The sequence below is a fragment of the Symphalangus syndactylus genome, chromosome 4, assembly GCF_028878055.3.
Source record: "Symphalangus syndactylus isolate Jambi chromosome 4, NHGRI_mSymSyn1-v2.1_pri, whole genome shotgun sequence".
NCBI lineage: Eukaryota > Metazoa > Chordata > Mammalia > Primates > Hylobatidae > Symphalangus > Symphalangus syndactylus.
The window spans coordinates 115,211,371-115,225,054 of NC_072426.2; the positions used below are offsets into that span (position 1 = coordinate 115,211,371).

The 13,684-nt window shown below is 35.4% G+C and overlaps 1 protein-coding gene across 7 annotated transcripts in view; it reads left to right on the top strand.

Moving 5' to 3' along the window:
- The window catches only part of IL15 (interleukin 15), a 376,963-nt gene extending 365,532 nt beyond the window's left edge, over nt 1-11,431 (top strand). For all 7 annotated transcript variants that reach the window (XM_063637646.1, XM_055275991.2, XM_055275989.2 and 4 more), the window contains 3 exons: nt 5,953-5,997; nt 7,831-7,968; nt 10,712-11,431. In XM_063637646.1, the coding sequence (XP_063493716.1) occupies nt 5,953-5,997; nt 7,831-7,968; nt 10,712-10,822 (294 nt within the window). In that variant the 3' untranslated portion in view covers nt 10,823-11,431. The remainder of the gene's footprint in view (nt 1-5,952; nt 5,998-7,830; nt 7,969-10,711) is intronic.
- The last annotated feature ends 2,253 nt before the right edge of the window (nt 11,432-13,684 follow it).

Sequence of the window (13,684 nt, forward strand, 5' to 3'; positions counted from 1 at the left end):
GCCTGGTATAACTGCTATGGAGTTTGTCTCTCTCTGTGTTTTTCTGTCTGTCTTAAGGAAACCACACTTGAAACAATAATATTTTTGTAGAAATTTATGGTCTTATAAAGCTTGAAGAGAAGTCTTTTCCTTACTGTTTTAGAATCTAATTATCTTTAAAACATAATTTATAAGCGGCCCAGCTGGATGAGTTCTAGTCTGCACAGGTGAGGTATTCTCTTCCTCTATCTGGAGAAGCCAGATATCTTGGTGGCACCTGCAGGGAAAATGGGCTTGACCCAGGGAACAGCTGTTGTTGCTTGTGGACTAAAGGCCCTCTTCTCCCACCTCAAGAAAACAGGTGGCCTGACCTAAGGAAATGCTTCCTGCCATAGCAGGTAATACCAGCTTCAGTGAAGTCTCAATGGCACGAAGCATACCAAAATAGCACCACAAAGTTCTGAAAACTAAATTGTCATTGGCATCACAGCATTAAAAAATAGGTTAGAACTTGCATGCTAAATCCAAACAAGCTGACTGCATGTTAAAATAGAAGATTTAAATAGGACCAGAGTATCCTAACATAATAGACATGAAGCCAAGATACAATTGAAAATCACCCATTGTACCAAGAAATAGGAAAATTACAACTTAAATGAGAAAATATAGTGAACAGACTACAAAATTGAAGTGGATGAGATATTGGAATTCTCTGACGTAGATTTGAAAGCAGACATTATAAAAAGTGCTTCAAAAAGCAATTACAGATGCCTTTGAAGCAAATGAAAAACTAAATGCCTTAACAAAGAAATAGAAGATATGAAAGGAACCATATAGAAATTATAGAACTGAAAATATAACTGAAATATAAAGCAAATTGTAAAGGCTCATTAGCAGAATGAATGACAGAGGAAAGATAGTTAATTTGACAACAGAATACTAGAGAGACAATTGACTTAAGAAAAAAAAGCATCACTGATCTTGAGGACAGTAAGAAAAGATTCAGCATTCCTATGGTTAGTATCATAGGAGAGTATGAGAATACACCAAGTAAAAGAGAGAGATTGGTTGAATTGATAACAAAACACCACCCATCTATACTATCTATAAGCAGTTCACTTCTAGTACAATGACATACGTAGGTTGAAATTTAAAAAGACAGAAAAAGATATAGCATATTATAATGGGTTGAATAGTGTCCCCCCAAATTTCACATCCTCTTGGAACCTTAAATTGTGATCTTATTTTGAAATAATATCTTTGTAAATATAATTAATGAAATTAAGATGAGATCATACTAGAGTAGGGGGGGCCCTAAATCCAATGATGAGTGTCTTTATCAGAAAAGGAAAGGACACAGTGTAACTCACTGGGAAGAAATTCATGTGAAGACAGAGGAAGAGATCAGAGTGATGCAGCTATAAGCCAAGGAAGGCCAGAGATTGCCAGAATCCACCAGAACCTTGGGAAAGTCAAGAAAGGATTCTTCTCTAGACCCCTCAGAAGGAACATGGCCCTACCAACACCTTGACTTTGGACTTCCAGTCTCCAGAACTGTAAATGAATAGATTTCTGTTGTTTTAAACCACCCACCTTGTGGTAGTTTATTACAGCAGCTCTAGACTGATAGACATGCATACATTAATTGTAAAAAGCAGAAGTGGCTATATTAACATCAAATAAAGTAGACTTCACAGAAAATAAAGTTGCTATAATCCAGAGGGATATTACAAAATGATAAAAAATAAATCTGTGAGGAAAACATAATGTTCTTAAATGTATACACATCAAACAACAAAGCCTCAAAATTTGTGTAGCAAAAAATAATAGGGATAAAAGAGAAATAGACAAATCCACAATTATTCTTGAGGACTTCACCGCCTCCTCCTCAGTAACTAATGGAAGTACTAGACAGAAAATCAGAAAGGGCATAAAAATACAATATAACAAACCAACAGGATCTAATTTAATACATAGAGCACTACACCCAACAACAGCAGAATATACTTTCTTTTATCAAGACTGAATATATACTGAGCCATAAAAGGAACTTTAAAAATTTTTTCAGAACTTACATTATGCAGAATTTGTTCTCAAACCACAATAGAATCAAACAAGAAATCAAGAAATTAAATACAATGGGCAAATCTCCAAATGCTTGGAAATTAAATACTATACTTCTATATAATCCATGGGTCAAAGAGTAAATCGCAAAGGATGTTCATAATACATAGAATGAAAAAAATGAAATACAGCATATCAAGATATATGCGATGCAGCTAAAGCAATACTGACAGGACATTTTTAAAAATCAAATGAATACCTTAGAAAAAAAGGAGAATTATCAAATCAAAAATCTAAGTTACCGCTTCAAGAAACTAGAAGAAGTAGAGCAAAATAAATTCAATACAAGCAGAACAAAGAAAATATTTAAATATAAGAGCTAAAATTAATGAAATTGAAATCAAGAAAACAATAGAAAAAATTAATGAAACATAAAACTGGTTATTTGGAAAATCAATACAATTGATCTTTAATTGACAGAAATAAAAAGAGAGAAGACACAAATCTCAGGAATGAAATTTGGGGCTGTCACTACAGAATCTGCAGTCATTAGAAGGATAATAAGAAAAACTATGAACAATTTTATGCTCACAAATCTGACAACTTAGAGGAAATGGACCAATTCTTCAGAAACCACAAACTACCAAAACATAATGAAGATGAAATAGACAATCCAAACACTCATATAATCACTAAATACATTGAATTCATCATACACAAGCTCCCAAAAAGGGACCTTCAAGCCTGCTGGTTACACTGAATCATTCTATCAAATATTTAGAGCAGCATTAACAACAATTGTACAGTCTCTTCTAGAAAATAGAGGAGGAAGGAACATTTTCCAGTTGATTTTAGGAGACCAGTATTACTGTGATGCTAAAACCAAATAAAGACATTACTAAAAAAGACAACTATAAAAATATCTCCCATTAACTTAAATATTAAAATGCTTGATAAAATATTAACAAATCAAATTCAGCAATTTATAAAAAGAATTATACACCATGACCGAGTGAGATTTATTTCAGGTACACAAGTCTTTCTCAATTATTTGAATATCAAGCAATGTAATCTACCCTATCAACAGGCTAAAGAAGAAACTCATATGTAGAAAAGGTATCTGATAAAATGCAACACCTCTCATGGCCTGTGTCCCTCCCTATGCCTCCTGGATTTATATGTTGAAGTACTAATTGCCAGTATCTCAAAATGTGACTGTATTTTCAGATAGGGTCAGTTAAAATGAGGTCATTAGGGCAGGTCCTACTGCAATATGACTGGTATCTTTAGAAAAACAGATAAGGGTATAGATACACAGAGATAGAAAACCATGTGAAGAAACTGGGAGAAAATGGCCACCTATAAGCCAAGGAGGGAGGACTCCGAAGAAACCAACCCTGCTGGTACCCTGATTTCAGACCTCCAGCCTCCTGAATTGTGAGAAAATAAAGTTCTATTATTTAAGTCACCAAGTCTGTGGTACTTTTTATGGCAGCGCTAGCAGACTGATATAAACACCTATTGAAGATAAAATTTCTTAGAAAGTAGGTATGGAGAACTGCCTCAACTTGATACAAAACACGTTCAAAAAGTCTAGAGCTACCATACTTAATGGCGAGTACAGGACTGAGTGTTTTTCTGCTGGGACTGAAACTAAGCAGGGATATCTTCTCTCACCACTTTTACTCAACATAGTTGTCTGAGTTTTCTGTTGCTTGTAACAGAATACTTGAAATGGGTAATTTATAAAGAAAGGAATTTATGTCTTATGGTTATGAGACTGAAAAGTTCAAGGTTGAGGAGCCACATCTGGTGAGTGCCTTCCTGCTGGTGGGGGCTCTCTGGAGTCCAGAGATGACACAAAGCATCACATGGCGAGGGGCTGAATGTGCTCATGTGCTAGCTCAGGTCTCTCTTCCTCTTATAAAACTACCAGTTCCCTTTCCATGATAACCCACTGATACTTTAATCCATGAGTGGACTAATCTATTCATGAGGGTAGAGCCATTGTGATCCAATTACCTCTTAAAGCCCCACCTCTCAATACTGCCACATTGGGGATTAATTTTCAACCTGAATTTTAGAGGAGACATTTAAACCATAGCAATAATATTGGAAGTTTAGCCAAATTATGAAGCAGAAGAGAAAAAATGTATGAGAAAAAAATAAATAAAAGGCACACAGATTGGAAAGGAAAATTATACGTCACCCCAAGTTTTCTGGAGAGAAAGTACTAAAAATGAGTATATTTTGTTTAGAAAGTAATGCAAATTAAAACCACAATGACATATTATTACATGCAGCTATAAGCATATACAAAATAAAAAATAGTGATGATGCTAAGTAAATATAAATGAACAAGGGTGATAATGCTGGCAAGGATGTGGAGAAACTGGATCACTCATACATTGCTGGTGATGATGTAAAATAATACAGCCACTGTATAAAATAGTTTGGCAGCATCCTATGAAACAAAACATGCATTTGCCTTACAATCCAACAATTGTACTCTTAGACATTCATCCTCGATAAATGAAAACTACGTGCACACAAAAATATGTACATGAATGTTCACAGAGATTTTTTCATGACTGCCCAAAACTGGAAACAAATGTGCTTCATTGGTAAAATCTGTGATATATCATGTCAGGGAATACTAAGGAGAGTATTAAAAAGGAACAAGGTGAGTGCATTGTATTAATGTCAATTTTCAGAGCAATAAAAAGGAACAAACTAGTGATACCCACAAGTTAGGTGGATCTCCAGGGTATTATGATGAGTGAAAAAAAACAATCTTCATAAAGAAACTGTGGTACATTTATAAAATAGAATATTATCCAGTGATAAAAAGAAATAAGCTATCAAGCCATGAAAAGAAATGGAGAAAACTTCAAAGCCATATTGTTGAGTGAAAGATGGGGACACCAATCTGAAAAGGCTTCACATTGTATGATCCCAACTATGACATTTTGAAAAAGGCAAAGCTATGGAGACAATAAAAAGATCAGTGATTGCTAGGGGTTCAGAGGGAGGGAGAAATGGCTAGGCAGAGCACAGGCTACTTTTAAAGCAGTGAAAATATTAATATATGATGATGGGTGGCATTATACATTTGTCAAAACCTGTAAAACATACAACACAAATAATGAGCCATAATATTCTATACACTTAAGATCATAATAGTGACTCACCAACTATAACAAACACACCACACTAATGCAAGATATTAACAATAGGGAAACTGGGGTAGTGGACAGAGGGGTGTTTAAGTCTCTGTACTTTCTGCTAGTTTTTCTGTAAACCTAAATGGCTCATAAAAATGTCTATCAATTCTTTTAAAGGCTAATTTCAGAAGGTTACATATGATGTGAGTCCATTTACATAATATTCTTGAAATGACAAAATTCTAGGAATGAAGAGCAGAGAAGTGGTTGCCAGAATTTAGAGAGATTGGGTGATGATGAGGTATGTATGGGGAGAAAGGTGACTTTGGTTATGAAAGAATAGCAGCAGAATCCTTGCGGTGATGGAACTATTTTGTGTCTTAACTGTGGTGGTGGTGTGAATCTATGCAAGTGATAAAATTGCATAAAACTTCACACATATGCATGCACACACACTGTGGCCCATAAAACTTGTGAAATCTGGACAAGGTGAGTGCATTATATTAATGTCAATTTTCTGATTGTAATACTGTACTGTGGTTATGGAAGATATTACCACTGGGGGAAGCTTGTTGAAGGGTACACAAGATTTCTCTGTATTTACTCTTACAGTTTCATATGAATTTTAAATTATCTCAAAATAAAAAAATGAATTAAAAACAATTTAATGTTTTCAGTAGGTTGTTCTCATAATATTTAAGGCAGGGCATAGTTTTTAATATTGTCTAATTTTGATTCCTTCCAGTCTATGCATATTGATGCTACTTTGTATACAGAAAGTGATGTTCACGTGAGTATACTTTTTTCAAAATTGCTATTTGTCTCGTTATTAAAGTTTTTAAAAGTGTATTTTTGTAACAACTAAAATATGTGTAGTTTTAAAATCTAACTTTTGGTATGTTTCTATAATATACGATCAATGAGTTTTATTAGTGATTGTTGAGATGGGACTTGGGGACAGATAGCTACATAAATGCTATTTTTGTAATGGTGCCAAATCAAAATATTAAAAGAGTCTTTTCCATCAATGTCGAACAAGATACATTGTACGTTTTTGTGATGCAGTTGCATCATGATGCAATTAGATGCAAAAATCAGATTAACTGATTCAATTTAAGAGTAGCCAACATATCAGTTATTTCCAATGCTGTAATGTATCACCATCTGCATTCATATTTTCCATAAGTTGCTTAAAGTCATTCATGTTCTGCATTTTACATGATTCTCTACATTTATCAGAAAAAGATTCTAATTATTCTCTATGTGAGAAAAGCAACATAACCCATGAAACTTATTAGAACTGAAAAGTGGTCTTGAACTTGTTTCATTAATACCCTGACATTTCCTAAGGCATGTAGGATTTGTCATGTTGGTGGTGGTTCTTCCCTTCAGTATTGCTACTAAAACCGAGAAATGAATCCCCAACTTCCCCTCAGGGAAAACAAACTCTATGTCCTCTCTCCATTATCTCTCAATTAGAACTTCTCTTACATAGATGACTTTCTAAGCATTGGAAAGAAACCATAGTCAGAAACTAGAAAAAAGAGATATTCACCAACCAACTGGGTCATGCTGCTGCACAAAGAAATTGTCTCCCTCCTCTGGCTTCAGCATGGATTCTGTTTTTCTTTGCATTTTTTGTAAAATGGAAAGTAGTCAATTAGCCACCAAATTCAGCATCCTGAAATTGCTTTTTTGCAAGAAGATAACTTTGCAACCCATGGGTTATAGAAACAAGCTTAGATTGAAGTTTAGATTTTAAAACTGACTCCACCACTTTTTACTCGTGTTACCTTGGAAATTACTAAACATTTCTGAAGCTCAGTTTTATTATTGCTGATATGGTGACAGTATTTGTCTTTCAATCCTAAGCAGCGACTGTTGGGGTTAAGGAATATTACCAGTGCTGGGCACATGGGTGTATTCCTTCATTTTTTCATCCATTCAGTAAGCATTTGTGAAGTGTCTGCAGGCTCCCAGGCACTGTGCAAGGTATCAAGGACACAAAGTCAAATAATGGTCAAATCCCTAGATATTCCTTGTTTCCTTTCTTTAAGTTATTGTTAAAGTAAATGTTGTGGAAAACATATTTTTGTGGCACCTTTTCTGATTTGATCAGCCTGTTAGTGGACACTAGTCCTGCTTTGATTTTTCTAATACATTTCTTGGAATTACTTCTCTCCCTCTGGAACGTTGGAACTTGAAAGGACAGTATAATTAGCAGCTACCACTATTAAAAATGTTAACAACACAATGTGATTCTAAAAATTCTTACAAATAAGCTGTCTATGTTGATGTTTTCAGACTCTAAGGCCAATATTATTACCCTTTCCACAGGGGAAATGTGCTCAGTGAGAAAAACTGGCCACTATTTCTACATTTTCAAATTTCATGTTCTTCTGTACAATATTGCCATCCTTCTTCATTGTGTTTTGTTGGTTTGTTTTGGTTTCTATTTTAAAGCCAAAAGAAAAAAATTAAGCTGCCTCCTATGTAAAATTTCTTAAGGATATTGTGTATCTTTATAAAATATTTGGATTGACTTTTTGAAAATCAAAATTACATCAGTATGAAAATTAATAATCACAAAAAAGTAATTGTTCTTTATAACATTTATTTTTAGCCCAGTTGCAAAGTAACAGCAATGAAGTGCTTTCTCTTAGAGTTACAAGTTATTTCACATGAGTCCGGAGATACAAGTATTCATGATACAGTAGAAAATCTTATCATCCTAGCAAACAACAGTTTGTCTTCTAATGGGGTGAGTTTTCCAACAGTTGCTCAGAGTTGCATCTTATGTTTTGGGCCTGATTTGGAGAAGTCACTCATGGACAAGCAGATCCTCCTAAGGGGCACTCAAGAGAAGGAGTACTGTTTCAGTGGAGTGGCATGCAAAAGTGGCACCATCTCCAGCATGCACACAATGCTAAACTGTTCAATGATTGATTCAGTAGACAAACATTTACAGAATAATTCCAGGTAGTGTGCTTCAGTGCTAGAATTATAGTTGCAAACCAGACAGACAGGTCACTGACCACCATTTATTGTCAGGTGCAATGGATAGACATTAATCTAATTATATACTCAAATGTCTAACATCAATAATAGTAACTCACATTTATTGAGTTATTACTGTGTGCCAGACACTATTCTTTGAGCTTTAAATTGATAATTCATTTAATCCTCATGATAAATCTGTGAGATAGTTATCTTTATTTCTGTTTGAATGTTGAAGAAATTGTAGCACTGAGAGCTTGGATCACTGGCTTCAGTTCATACAGCTAGTAAAATGGGGAGCCACAACTCTTACCTGCGCAGTCTGTCTGCAGAGTCTGTTATCTCATGAGAAGATAAATGCTTTAAAAAGATAACAATGAAAATATTAATGATTCGAGTATAATCTGGGACATCCCAGGCAACTTGAGCAGTAGAGGGTTCCAGGAGAGCAAATTCTAGGTACTCATATGATAGGCTGGGGAATCAGCTGTGCAAAGGCCCTGAAGTGCAAAGAATTAGGACTTTCATGGCAAAACACTAGTGGCCAAAGCAAGGTAGAGAGAAAGCAGTTTTGCAACAAAGAGACATAATCAAATTAGTTCACTTCATAAATACTTTTTAGCCCTCAGGAGACAGTATGAAAAAATACCCATAATCCCTGCTGTTAAAGAGGGAGGAAACAGAAATAAACCAACCACTCAGCAAATGAGTAATAAGTTAGTTATTTATGAAGTCCAGTGGTGAAAAAGGAGGCTGGGTAGGGGGACTGGGGCTCCAGTTAGGGTAGGCTGAACTAATAAGCTGCCATTTGACAAAGATGTGAGGGAATGAGCCTTAAGGGTATCTAGGGACATATGTTCAGGCAGAGACAACTGAAAGTGCAAAGGCCCTGACCTTGTGTGGGTGGACACCTTGACTCTTCTCTAAAAATACAAGGCTGCTTTAGGTCTTTGCTTCAGTGTCACCTTCTCAGTGATTTACCTATTTACAGTTGCAATCCCTTCCCTATCTGAGCACTCCCTGTCCCCTTCTCTGCATGTCCAATATCTGGAATACGATATATTTTATGTAATGGGTATTGTCTGTTTTTCCCTACTAGAATGTCAGCTTAAAGTGGACAAGTGTTTTTGTTTTTTATTAGTACTATATCCAAATTCCCAGAACAGTGTCTCATATATATTAAATACTTTACATATGTATGAAATGAATTTATTAAGGTTTATAATACTCTTATGATATTATCTCCATCTTATTGGTGGAAAGAGTGAGCCACGCAACAGGTAACTCATGGCAAAATAAATGATGAGCTCTTTAATGGGAATGGTGATAGTCACCCTCATCATGACAGAGTGTGACATACGTGCTGGAATGCGTGGGCAGGACTGCACAGTCAGAAGACCTGGATGTGAAGAATTTCAGTTGATTATGTCAGTTGGGATGAGTCAGTATCTCTGTCTTCCCATCTGACATGATTATTTTCAGGATCAAATAGGACAGCATTATATGAAATATGACAGTGCTTGGCATAGAGGATGTGCTTGATAAATGTTGGTGATTCTGAATTCCAAATAGTTAATGGATATAAAATCTAATTTTTATTTTTGCTGGCACAGCCTTCATGGTTCAGATGATCTCTAAAAAGTTTATTTTTAATTGCTACATTTGGAACATTCTAGTTACCCATGAGACTGTGTTTGAATTACAATAATTTGTAGTATTCACCTAAATGGCTCAATTCGACCAATGAGTGATTACAGTGTGTCAGGGCCTGTGCTAAATGCTAGGGAAACAAACATACTGGCTTTGCCCTTCTGGCAGAGAGCTTAGAGAATAGTATTATAGTATAAAAAGAGTAAAACTTCATAATATGAATACATGAGATATTGTGAGACAGGTCTAAATAAGGGGTTCTGAGATGTAAAGATGGGACATTGAGTCCAGCCCTGGGAGCCCAGGGGTTCAGAGAAGCCTCCCTAAAAGAGTACCTGAATAATCTTAAGTGTGAGTAGCAGCAGCTAAAATAGGAAAGAATGTAACAGAGAGAAAAGCAAAGGCAGAGAGGCATCTAATAGTATGCTGTGCATGGCAAGGAAAGCCAAATGCTCACTCAGTGTTTCTAGGGCATAACATTGAGGCACGGGGGATATGTGAAATAAATAGGTAAGGAACAGCTCATGAAGAGCCTGTGTGCTATGCAGGGAGGCATGGTCTTTATGCTAGAAGCAGATGATAGGAAACCATTGAAGGGCTCAAAGCAGGAACTCCATGATCTGATAGACACAGCTTATTTTTCTCAATGTCCTTAACCCATTATTGGAAAAATAAACATATATCAAATCGCCCAGTTCTCTTTTCTCATAGTTCTTCCTAATATGCTATTTATTTGCTAAAGTTTTCATATCTCAATACCTCACCATATGGTTCAAACGATATGATATTCCCATTCCCATGAATGTATATTTAATTAATTATAAATTGCCAATTTAATCTTTCTTTATATTTTGCAGAATGTAACAGAATCTGGATGCAAAGAATGTGAGGAACTGGAGGAAAAAAATATTAAAGAATTTTTGCAGAGTTTTGTACATATTGTCCAAATGTTCATCAACACTTCTTGATTGCAATTGATTCTTTTTAAAGTGTTTCTGTTATTAACAAACATCACTCTGCTGCTTAGACATAACAAAATACTCGGCATTTCAAATGTGCTGTCAAAACAAGTTTTTCTGTCAAGAAGATGATCAGACCTTGGATCAGATGAACTCTTAGAAATGAAGGCAGAAAAATGTCATTGAGTAATATAGTGACTATGAACTTCTCTCAGACTTACTTTACTCATTTGTTTTTAATTTATTATTGAAATTGTACATATTTGTGGAATAATGTAAAATGTTGAATAAAAATACGTACAAGTGTTGTTTTTTGAAGTTGCACTGATATTTTATCTCATCGCAAAATAGCATTTGTTTAAGGGTGATAGTCAAATTATGTATTGGTGGGGATGAGTACCAATGCTGCAGGTCAACAGCTATGCTGGTATGCTCTTGCCAGTGTGGAACCACTGACTACTGGCTCTCATTGACTTCGTTACTAAGCATAGCAAACAGAGGAAGAATTTGTTATCAATAAGAAAAAGAACTACATGTGAATCCTCTTCTTTACACTGTAATTTAGTTATTGATGTATAAAGCAACTGTTATGAAATAAAGAAATTGCAATAACTGGCATATAATAATGTCCATCAGTAAATCTTGGTGGTGGTGACAATAATAAACTTCTACTGATAGGTAGAATGGTGTGCAAGCTTGTCCAACCTACGGATTGCAGGCCACATGTGGCCCAGGACAACTTTGAATGTGGCCCAACACAAATTCATAAACTTTCATAAATCTCATTTTTAGCTCATCAGCTATCATTAGTGGTAGTGTATTTAAAGTGTGGCCCAAGACAATTCTTCTTATTCCAATGTGGTCCAGGGAAATCAAAAGATTGGATGCCCCTGGTATAGAAAACTAATAGTGACAGTGTTTATATTTCATGTTTTCCCAAATACAGGTATTTTATTTTCACATTCTTTTTGCCATGTTTATATAATAAAAAAAAACCCTGCTGATTTGTTGGAGCCATTGCTATCTGACAGAAAATAATTGTTTATATTTTTTGCACTACACTGTCTAAAATTAGCAAGCTCTCTTCTAATGGAACTGTAAGAAAGATGAAATATTTTTGTTTTATTATAAATTTATTTCACCTTAATTCAATTCTGGTAATACTGAGTGACTGTGGGGTGGGAAACGATCTCTTAAGAATTCGATTTCTCTCTGTTCCACAATACAAACTCGTTCTCTGTTGAAACATTCTTCTATCACCCGAGTGCCCTATCCATGTACATGTGTCTTATTGCTCTGGTCAAACGGTGCTTATAAGTATCTTTCAAGAAAGTTTAGAAGAAATCTGTATCCTATTTGACTTTCAATAATCATGTATTGGCTCTCAGCTTCTTACCTACTCTCAGTCCAGAAAAATCGTATTTGGCAGCCACTCTTTAAAGTTTATGGGTTGTGGATTGAGGCAGTTTATTTTTTTTTATTTCAATTGAGATGGAATTTTTTAATATACCTGTATTTTTGTTTTGTTTTATGTAGCTTTTCTATTAGGGAGAGTAGGAAAAGTGCGCCATTTTCCTCTCTAAGTTTCCAGTCCAGTCTTTAGGGGGATGTTAGTCTTCCTGAGATGGGGGAAGGAAAACCATAATGCCAGTCACTTTGCAAATAATATTTTATAGTGATCAATAGTTCATTTTGGTTACATAGGCATACAAGTGGGCTTAAAACTTGGAATTTACCAGGGCTCAAAATTAAAATTCTTACGTTAGTTACTCGATATGGATCGCTTCAGTTGATCTTAGAAAACTCAAGACATAGATCTGCAACTCTTTTAAAATATTATTAGTTAACTGAAGAAACAAAATAATAGTTTAAAGCAATCTAAATTTTATTTTTCATGCTTATACTCTTTACAAAATCAGTCTTTCCTTTGGATTCAAAATCTGCCTGTTTGAACTATCTTCGTTAATTAACCAACTCAATGTCATTTGCCTAGAGGATACTCTGTTTATGTCTCATTTACTGCCGTAAATGCTGAAAATGTCTTCCATATAGAACATAAAGAAAGCACAGAAACATATACTTAGAAACTCAAATAGTAAAAGTAAACGTAACAATATGACATACAGTCCAAAGTTATATTGATGAATTTTGTTTTTATCTTTTCTTAATTTCAGGACAGTAAAAGACATATGAAAGAATATTATCTCTACATTCTCTCTGGCAATGAACAAAAAGGGCTAGAAGGCAGAGGACATGGAAATGTAAACAGAACCAATATATAATTGTTGAGCCCAGGCCGGGCATGGTGGCTCACGACTGTAATCCCAGCACTTTGGGAACTGTAAGAAAGATGAAATATTTTTGTTTTATTATAAATTTATTTCACCTTAATTCAATTCTGGTAATACTGAGTGACTGTGGGGTGGGAAATGATCTCTTAAGAATTCGATTTCTCTCTGTTCCACAGTACAAACTCGTTCTCTGTTGAAACATTCTTCTATCACCCGAGTGCCCTATCCATGTACATGTGTCTTATTGCTCTGGTCAAACGGTGCTTATAAGTATCTTTCAAGAAAGTTTAGAAGAAATCTGTATCCTATTTGACTTTCAATAGAGACGGGCAGATCACAAGGTCAGGAGATCGAGACCATCCTGGCTAACACGGTGAAACCCCTTGTCTACTAAAAATACAAAAATTTAGCTGGGCGTGGTGGCAGGCGCCTGTAGTCCCAGCTACTTGGGAGGCTGAGGCAGGAGAATGGCGTGAACCCGGGAAGTGGAGCTTGCAGTGAGCCAAGATCGTGCCACTGCACTCCAGCCTGGGGGAAGGAGCGAGACTCCGTCTCAAAATAAAATGAATAGAATAGAATA